Below are 10,707 nucleotides of genomic sequence, written 5' to 3' on the forward strand. Positions count from 1 at the left end.
CGAAAGCGTTGTGACATGGTTCAAACATCGTAAAAGATGTTTGAGAAGGGGAGGAAAACGAAAAGTTGGCCACTAAGTTCAGGAAGTAGAAGTGTACATCAGAGTCAGATAATCTTGTAGGAGACGAGGATCTACCTCTTACAATGGGTTCTGAAATACCTTATCTTTAAGTCTTCTCATAGCATTGTTATTTAAGACCAGGTTACTTACAGGGTCATTACGATTCCTAAAAAAATATTCTTCCGATTTTGTTAATGTAGCGGAATGTGACTGACAACGACTTTATATATGCTTAAAAATACAAGTATTTAATACTGCTGCTAAAAGATTTAATTCCTCAACAACAGCACCAAAAACTTGACAACGGTTATAGATTCGATAAAGATGTATATATAAAATATTCAATAATGGTAAAGTCACACTTATGAACGCAAGTATACGTATTGCTCAAGTAATATATGGCTCTAATGAAGTCCTAGATATTGATCTCATAGGGAGTAATATTAGAACTACGAACTAAGATTTTAGAAAAGCAATACTTAATCGCAACAATGGAATTCAATTTGCTTATCTATCACTAATAGACAATTGCAATAAATATGTAATTTTAATAACTCTTAAATAACTAATTATACTAATAAAGTTTTTAATGTGATATTCAATATATAAGAAAACATCATTCTCCTTGTCAAGAAATTATAGTGAATAGATAAAGTGAATCAGTTTAAATTGTATTATGCCAAATATGAGCATACTTATTTTTTACCCTTTGGTCCAGACATAAAGAACATTGACTAATCCTATGCTTGTTTACTGAATTTGCGGCTAGGCTGGGAGGATACACTTCGGAGCTTCCACGTTTCCCTTGCCTGAGGGCTAACATCTACACTTCATCACCCAAATGATATGGCCGAATTGAGGATTTTAGTCTGTCACTCTAAAATCTTCAATTCTGCGCCTGATAATTTTATTTCCCTATTTATTTGCACCCAACTTCCAAGGGCTTTGACATCCATGAATCTTAGATGTAATCTTCATTTTAGTTGTAAAACTCAACATATTTTAACAAATTAATTGGCCAGATTGAAAGTAAATTAAGATCAAAGTGAAAAGATCATCACAACTTCTTTAATATTTTCATGGCTCAACCAATTCAAATCACCATTTCACAAACCTCAAGACACGGAGAAAGATAGAGAAAACTACTCAGAACTCATGGGGAAGACACACCAAAACTCGGAATTCATATATAAAAGCGAAGTCATATAAACTACAGTAAGTAAAAAAACTTATCTCTAATTTCTCCCCAAGAAAACTCCTTGAAGTTCCTCTGAATCTCTTCCTTTCTTTACAGCACACAAAATTCCTCTTCGAAGCAGCAAGGAGGAAGAAATCTCTCACTTTCCCTCCACTCTTACAATCTCTCGAAGAATTCCTCACAATTAGACACACTACTGGAACCTCTCTAACCTCTAAGATCTCTAACTCTTGGCCTCTTCCCTAACACCTCTTCCATTTTCGACCAAAGTCTTCTCTTTAAAGACGTGGATGAGTTTTCCCAAGAGTTGCCTAAGCATCCCTCAAAAAATCGTCCACATGACCATACCCGCTGGTCTCGCGGGCGACGGCCTCGAGGGCGTCGTCGACGGGCTTTCTAAATCATTTAATTTGGAGTCTCGGAAATTTCTCACCGTCGGCGCCCTAATTCAAATCTTCACATTTTGGTCCTCTTCGCTCCAATTCGCTCTTTTTGGCATATTTTTGCTCCAATGACCCTAATTCATCATTCCTGCAACAAAATATCAAAATATATTTTTTTAAAGTGCAATATCATCAAAAATAGTGTAAAATATGTATGAAAATCTCAACATATTTTTCTTTGGTCAGTGACGAAAAGAAGCTCGCTTCTGAAAGGACTCCTAACAAAGCCGCGGCCGCAGCTCCCTCTTCATCTGTCACTAGCATGATGACTGGTGAGTCATTGACCGTTTCCGCTCTGCCAAATCCTCAGGCTGATGGATCTTCCTTGGTTTCTTTATTCAAGAGGGATAATGTAAGTCAAGCTGCCCCTTCCTCTTCGTCTAGTTCCTTGTCGGAGGAGTCAACTTTATCCCCCGAGAGTGAGGCCCCACCTTTGCTTGAGGAAAATGGAGTACGTTGGTGAGGAAAGGAGCCAATGGAGGGAGTAGACGTTTCACCCCCTCCCCCAATGAAAAGAAAGAGGGGGTCCATATGGGATTTCGTGCTCGAGAGTGTGGGAAGGATGTGGGAAGATGTCGACAAGCGGTTTGGTTTGCAGGATCGATCCTTCGATTGGTACCCGCAGATGGATACAAATAGAGAATTGCCCCAAGCCCTGCTGAATCTTCTATGGTCCAAATGGCTTGACCGTTCTATGGGAGGCTTCAGTCTCCAAGAGCTTCTTTAGAACACGGGTCTGTGGTTATTAATCACGACACAGAGCACCCATTTCTTGGGGATGATCTTGCTCGAGGTGGAGCAGTCGATGTAGGAGGCTCAGAAGAAGAAAGTTTTGTTGAAGGCGAATCTGAGAAGAGCACACAACAATTAAGACTTTTTGAAACTCAGGCTTGACAAGTCTGTGAGGGCCAACCAAGAATCCCTTAGCAACATAGTGACTCCAGAGAAGGTACATGCTAGGCTGAAAGAGAGGGTCTCCTCGTCGTTCTCCAACAAACAATATGAGGATGGTCGGGCGGAGCAATTTAAACTTGGGGTAGACTATGTCATTCAACAATTCGTTCGTCCTGGCTTGGTTGACCCTAAGTAATATAACCAGAGAGAGTTTTCCGCTTTAACCCGTGAAGAGCCGGTAGAGAGCCCCGAGGATGAGGATAGTTTTAGAAGAGAAGAAGAGTTGACTAGCCGACAGGATGAGGATAGTTCCATTGTCATTTTTGCTTTCTTATTTCTATCTGAATGTATGATGCCGTACTACGCTAGGACTATAACCTTCTTACTCTACCGCCACAAATTTTCTAGCACGCATCAATAGGACATGTTCCAATTGAAATGATTTTACTTGTGTAAATCACAAATTATAAATAATGCACTTCCCTGCAATGGCCAATGTTGATCTTATTAGTAGTGATAAACATTGATAGTTGATATTGACAAATATTGGGCCATGATAACCAGCCATCTAGATTTTAACCTTTAAAATCCTTCTTAGGCCAGCCATCCATCGCCTTAAATGTGCATAAGCAAAATTTATTTATAGATATTAGGTGATATCATTTAAGTAATTTCAAGTAGAAATCATAACGCATCATTGAATTTCTTGAGTTAATTCCTTTTAATTAGAAACTATTCTTAGAAAATTTTGCAACTTAATGATATTAATATTCAACAATTTTAAGAAGAAACTTCTTTCAACAAGAAGCATGCAAAATTTGGAGGATGATTGACCTCTCTAACAACCTTATAAATTTCTCAATTGTACTTCTTAATTCTTGATTTAAGTAGATGACTTAGACCAAGATGTTTTTGATTTTATTTGGTTCGTCTCAACATTATGCTTATTTTGATTACATACATCTAAGATATGATGTTTTGGCCCTCAAGTTGTCCCATTAAAATTTGAACTATAAATTTTAACTGCTCGATTTAGGTTTAAGTCTAAAATCTATGCATATTCTTGACTATATTGGATTCAACTCATAAAATATGCTTCTTAAGGATATAAATTTGCCAAAATAAAGTCCAAATCTTTAATGACTATTTCCTTAAATGTTGAGCGACTAATTATAATCACCTTTATGGCAGATCTTAAATTTAAATTAAGGCCTTATAAAAGAGATGAAAACTCTCAAATTCAAATTTTTTACTTATATGGAAGGACAAATTAATCTTTTAGTCATCCTTAAATATCATTTTGACCCCTTACCCCCTCTTGCTCAAAAGAGAAACTGGTTACACCCCTTGGTTGATCATTGGTTGCTGGTCAGTGAAACCCCCACCCAAATCTTGGTAAAATTTTTAGGTGCGGAGTCCGCAAATAGGGCTGTCAAAACGGCTCGTTGTTCGCGAACTGCTCGTGTTCGGCTCGTTAAGAAGCTCGTGTTCGGCTCGTTAATTTCGTTCGATAAGTTAATGAGCCGAACACAAACTAAGATGTGTTCGTTCGTATTCGGCTCGTTTTGGCTCGAAATGCTACTCATCAATTATATATATATACCAAAAAAAAATTATATATATAGTAGTTTTTTTAAAACTTTTAATTGACTGTAGGGCTACAAAGATTTACAATCAAATAAAAGTATTAATTAAGAAAACAGAATAAAAATTATTAAATTAGATTCAAATGATGTTTTAATATAAACAATAATTTTTAAATTTTGCCTCAATCCTTAACATCTGATGACTACGTGAATAGGGTTGTCAAAACGGCCCTTTGTTCTTGAACGACTCGTTAAGCAAACGAGCCGAACACGAACACATTTTTTGAGCTCGAAATATAAACGAGCCGAACACGAGCTGACCCTGGGATCGCTCGTGTTCGACTGCTGAGCATGGCCCTCTCGTGTTCGGCTCGTTTACACCCCTATCCGCAAATACAGACTGCAGCTAAGATTGATGGAGAAAATAAATAAATAAATAAACGGACCTCCGCTATATCACAGCAGAGGTCCGTATATGCAGACTCTGCACATAAGAACTTATCAAATCTTGAGCTACTTCTTAGCCGGTTGGCTGCCCTAGTAGGACTTTAAATCATTCTGGATTGATCCCTCGGCCATATATGCCCCAAATAGTCTGACTAAATTCAGCTGAACTAAATATCTCATAAGATCCTTCTGCAATTTTTACAAAATCCTCAACATTAATTAGGGGCGTAATGAAATTTTTTTTTTTTAGACCGTTCTGTTAAGATTTTCATGTTCATGTACGCAATAATTAATCCTATTTAAAACAAAAAAGAACACAAATAAATATATAAATCAAATAATAATAAAAAAATACGACCGCTCAACGCTTTAAGTGCTTTATTAGCCTCACATGCAACTACACCATAATTGCTTTTTGCAGCACCTTCATAAAATATACATACATATCCTAACTAGCAATTAACAAGCTGGACACAAATAAAATAATCAACTCATCAGCTAACGAACTGAATACAACCAGGTAGATAAACGAACACCCCTCCCGCCTTTTTTTAAGCCAAATTAAAAAAAAAAAAACTTTGTCAATAATATTTTCTACACTAATTTACTCCCAACTCTATAATTTATATTTTTTAAAGATAAGATTATCTGTCTAAGTTTTTAAAAAATCATATTAATTCAAAGTTTCAACTTCGCTTCTTCATATAATAAGAAATGGCGGAGATCCCACAACGCTGCCGCCAAAATTATATAAAAATACAACCTTTCGTCAGATACCAGCTGAGCCAGCTCACTGCTAGTAAAGACACAGCTAAGCCAGATATTTGACGCCCCACCCGCAAGCCCTCACGCAAACGATTCTTAGCCAATCATTTCATACAAAAGCACTATGCGGGCAACACTTTTAGCTGGCAAACTCCAACAAACCACGCCCCCAGTTCCCCCGCCCCCCATAATATCCCATCATTATTCGTACTACACTAATAACCACATCAAATTAGCTAAAAAACTAATCGATCCACACCCACTTCCACCCCCCATCAATCCTACCATCTCGGTAGGTCCCGTAAACCCGCACCGCGACAACTGATACACTTAGGATTCCCCCGAAAAGAAGAGCATCGTGCAAACCAATAGTAAAACGAGTAGCTCGAATACCACGTGCTTGGGCCCCATCATTCATTGTGATTAATTCAAATTAACACACTAATTACCGCAATAACCAATATTTTATTGCACAAATCACGGAACTAATCCTAGTTCTCCCGTCGACTAGATAACACCGCCCAAAATTCCCAACGTTTGTCTGAACTCATCCCGCCACTGAAATTAACAGCACACCAATCAAGGTTAACCTCCGTCACTCTACTGTTAGCAATGCATAAAATCGGTTAAATAAAACACACCCAGAAATACACCCACACTACAAGAACCCGCCGTCACGGGAGGTGCCTCGCGGTTGCAACTCGTTCCGGAGCTTGTTAGAAAATAAACGGCAGGCGTCGTCGACGCTGAGGTCGATCGCCGCCGAGAGAGCAATAAACGCCGCCGCGTCCTCTGTGCATCCAACGTGCTGCACGCCTACTTCAACCACCGGCCCACCGGCCGGCCGGCAGGTCGTCCCTCTCCGGCGACGGTCGACGACATCACAAACCCCCGATAGGCGGCGAATGGCCAGAGGGCGTACCCAAAGTCCCCGCTGCTTTTAGGGCTGCCGCCGGGTGAGCAACCACGGCTGCCGGCGGAGGAGGTGAGGTCGATCAGGAAGCGACCTCCCTTCGACATGCTAATGGCGGACTCGGCTAGGGAGACTCCGGCGGCGGAAGGAGTCATGGTGGTGGCGTCGGGAAGGAGTTCGAAACGGTAGCCGAGAGCATCGCTGCCGTTCCCTCCGCCGCGCTCGCGCCATGCCTCGAGGCGGCCCCATGGCTTCCAAGTGCCGTCACCGGGGCGGAGGATGAGCCAGGCGCCGGGGTTGCTACGGCTGACACGGTCTGTTCCGGGGGAGGCGACGAAGGGTGTCACCATCGACGCCATCGCTACTGGAGAACCGGAGAGGTCATGTACGGTGACAGACCACCCCTTCCTTTCCTTGTTAGGTTTCTCCTTTTCTGATCCAAATGCCTTTAGCCAGCTCCTCGCGCTTCCCATTTCTGTGGGCAATGATCTGTATCCAAAGCCGTTCGATTAGATTCAGATCAGTAAAGCCGCTTTTGAGCGTATTGGAACATGAAGAAAAGATAAAATCGCACCTGGATCGGACATTGCGATCGACGGCGGGGTTGCGGCAAGAGAATTTGCAGGTGAAGACTGGCTGACGCAGATTACCTTGGATCTGGAAAACATGGGGACTGCACTCCGGTTCACCGCCGAACTCGAAGACAAATCTGGGATCCGGCTCCGATTTCACGGTAATGTGGACCTGAGCTGACGGTCCTTTGTTCGACTTACCAACGTTAACCCAGCCAGAATAATACACGACGGCCTTCCCATCCGCCGCCTTAAGATCCATTGGGACCTTCACTTTCCCAAGCAGCCGACCAGAGTATATCCCGCAAGTGGTGCCGCGCCGTCCTGTATAAATAGCGACCTGCAGCTTCGCCTTTCCGGCAAAGATCGAGTTACCCGCTAGCCGCTCTAGTTCAACGCGGCTTAGGTGGAAGACGGAAGCGAGTCCGGACTCTGCGACGGCGACGGCGCCGGCGTTAGTATCCTCCAGAGAGAGGATAGGGAGGGGAGCGGTTTGGCAAGGGAGATTGTGGAGGGTGATCTTGCAATAGCAGGGAGTTGATGAGGGGTGGACGCCGGAGCGGTCGGGTCGGGAGGCGACAGGGATCTTGAGGGCGAGGTTTCCAACGAGGACCCGAACGAAGGAGCACGGATCCATCTGTATTAGGGCACCAACACTGCAGTGCTGGAATTGTCGAATAAGGTTTAGGGTTTCAGCGAAGGTGGAAGACGAAGTCGGGAGATGGGGAGGGATTTTGGGAATATAAGAGAAAGAGAAGCGGGGAGGTTGAACAGGCTGGAAGAGGAATAGATGGGGAAACGTGCAGGTGTGTGCTGGCCCACCGGGGGATCCCCACGTACGCCAGAAATATATTTATAATAGACAGAAGCTGGAGCCAACGGTTCCAGCTTTCCAGCTCCGCTTCAGGTATTTACTTCCACCTCCTCTCTCGCTATTTATTTTAGAAGACACTTAATTTCTATGAATTTATATATCTTAACGCCTAAATTTCAAATATCTTATGAAATTGTTACCTACCTAAAACTTTATTGTGGTCCACACAAATTTTAATGTACATTTTGATGGACAGCTTTAACGATCAAGCTTCGAAGCTTGCACATCCTATCCTGATCAAAAGAAAGTTCTCAAGGAGACGAACTTGATAAAATAAAAAAATAATCCAATTGAGTCCTAGTGAATCCAAATCATTCACTTAAAGTATAGTTAGAAGATTTGAAATATATTTCGGGGGCTAAATGATTTCTCAAGTCTGATAAGTTTATAGTCAAATCAAGTGTCATGTCGAGCCGAATCTAATAAGTTCAAGATTACTTATTTTTTACATCATTAAGACACCTAAATACTCATAAAACATAACCCGATCAAAGGGATCACTCTAGGTCGTCTGATGTAGTGGTCCGGATTCATGTAGCATATAGAGGATGTCACTCACAAAATCTATATATAGATCCCCACTTCCTTCATTAAAGGACGACCTGAACCTTGAGGAGAAAATTGGAGGAGCTTCAATCTCATGAGGGTTTCTGAGCTCCATTGTTGCCTACTGGTCGCTACCTGACCATTGTGGTCGAGCCGCCACTGCCACCACCATCGCAGAACCCCCATCTTTACCACATGGCCACTGCCATTGCTGCCTCGCCATCATTGTCAAGCCGTCACCACCATTGAACCACCATCGTCGTTGCACAGTCACTGTCGTTGAGCCACCGTCACAGCTAGACCAACGTTGCCCAACTGCCACCATCGAATTACCATCGTCATTGCTTAGCCATCGCCTACTTGAATCACTGCTACTCTGCCACTGTCGTACCATCACTGTCTGATCTTCGCAGTCAAGTTGTCTCCATTACCCAACCACCATCCTTGCTGCCCGACCACCACAGTCTGACTGCTGTCACATTCAGAACACCGTCGAAACATTGTCGTTGTCAGACCGTCGCTATCTGGACGTTGTCCCGTCGCTATCTGGAAGCTGTCACTAAGGGCTACCACTCTTGAATACCATCGTCCGATCATCGCAGCCAAGCCTCCACTCCTTGATTGCCACGATTGCCACTAATGGCGACCCCAACTTCGTTGATCGCCGCTATCGAGTAAACTAACTTCATAATTTTTGGAACACAACCCCTTCCATCGACTTTTCTTCTTGGCAATCGGGTTGCCGCAACTTCATGCCAATGTCGGCTTTACCACCACTGTTAGGCCTTCACTATCAAAGGCATGAACCTTAGACTTTTTTGCACACGAACTCTACCGTCAATTTTTCTTCACAATAGTTGGGTCACTACAACTTTCTATCATTGTCAAAACTACCACAACCGTCGGGTCGCCACCACCGAAGACACTACATCAGAGTTTCTGGTATACGACCCACATCATCAGTTTTTCTTCATTACAGTCGGGTCACCATCTCTTTCTCAGCATTTTCTGTTACTTCCTTAGCAAAAGTCTCTACCACTTATGTAACATCTCTTTCGGTCACTCAAGGGCAGGTAAAGTCTTAGGACCTACATCGATATATTGTAATTATTTCAACTGGGTTTCACCTCATGATTTTTCTTGAGTTTTCCACATAAAAAACTTCTGTTGTTTGCTCAGTAAAATTCTTTTGACCTATGTGTGTCGGATCTTCACATTATATTGAGATGTTAATACACTACTATACTGTCGCAAATTTACTAGCACACAACATAACTGAAAATTTATATTTCACTTTTAAAATTAAAATAGTGAAATTTTATGTGATATATAAATATATAAAAATAAGGTGATTTGTAGGTGTTGAATCCCAAGATATCTTTAGTGAACACACCTCGAGAATTTGGATCGGGAGAAGGAGAAATATCGAGAGAGAGTAATTAGGCAAATTCTAGTAGAAAAATCAGGGAAAAAATCCAGTAGAATGAACGATTATGGAAATCGCTCTTAATGTGATTAATTGTATTGATCTTACACCAACTTTGTATTATAATTTGAATTTAAATATTGACAGTAACTAGCCGACCGACTTGGGTCTGGTCGGCTGAGAAAAATGAATGACGATCCCGCTTGTCGAAGTAAAAGTCGATCGGTTGACTAGTTGCGATCGGACACCCTGTATGGAATTTTTAGGAGATCAGGACTGCAGACGTGATTCGCAGATTAAATCCCTTGTCATAGTATGCCGGTTGACTCCGACCTGAAGGTCGATAGTTGAATGCCGGTTCGTATCAGTCTCTTTTGATCTGATACCTTAATCACACGGCCACTATCCTCGACCGCTCGATCTTTTTGAGATTCGTGTTGACAGTTCTACTGTATACATATTAGTTCTTCGAGTTTTCGCGCTTCTTGAAAGTGATAGCTATGATAAGGACATAAAAGTGACACTAAAATCAAGAAAATTAATTCAATAATTAACTTCCCTTTTAATTTTGTGTCAAACTTGTTCTATAAATAGAGTCATAAGTTTGACGGGACATCTACTATCCTCATTTTAATTTTCTAGTTAAACGAGTTGCCTCATGGCTGATGGTTAGAGCTGCATTGACCAAAGCAAAATTTGTTAATATTTTCATATCTATTTTATACTATTTTTGATAATATTGCACTTTAAAGAAAGATATTTTTGATGTTTTGTTGCAGGAATGATGAATTAGGGTCATTGGAGCAAAAAAATGCAAAAATGAGCGAATTTGGAACGAAAAGGGCCAAAATGTGAAGAATTGAACTAGGGCGCCGACGACGCCATTGACCCCGCCGACGGCGAGATTTTCCCGAAACTCTAGAATTAATTCATTAAGAAGGTCCGCCGACGGCGCCCTCGAGGCCGGCGACGGCGAGGTCGGC

General features: G+C 41.7%; 1 protein-coding gene across 1 annotated transcript; it reads right to left on the minus strand.

The window, feature by feature from the left end:
* Positions 1-5,838: 5,838 nt before the first annotated feature.
* Positions 5,839-7,670, minus strand: LOC110017896. Its single transcript, XM_020715051.1, is given in 3 exon segments — positions 5,839-6,234; positions 6,237-6,795; positions 6,881-7,670. Coding segments are annotated over 3 exon segments (1,377 nt in total). The 5' UTR covers positions 7,516-7,670; the 3' UTR covers positions 5,839-6,051.
* Between the last annotated feature and the right edge of the window lie 3,037 nt (positions 7,671-10,707).

The sequence above is a fragment of the Phalaenopsis equestris genome, unplaced genomic scaffold (genome assembly GCF_001263595.1).
Source record: "Phalaenopsis equestris unplaced genomic scaffold, ASM126359v1 Scaffold000002, whole genome shotgun sequence".
Taxonomy (NCBI): domain Eukaryota; kingdom Viridiplantae; phylum Streptophyta; class Magnoliopsida; order Asparagales; family Orchidaceae; genus Phalaenopsis; species Phalaenopsis equestris.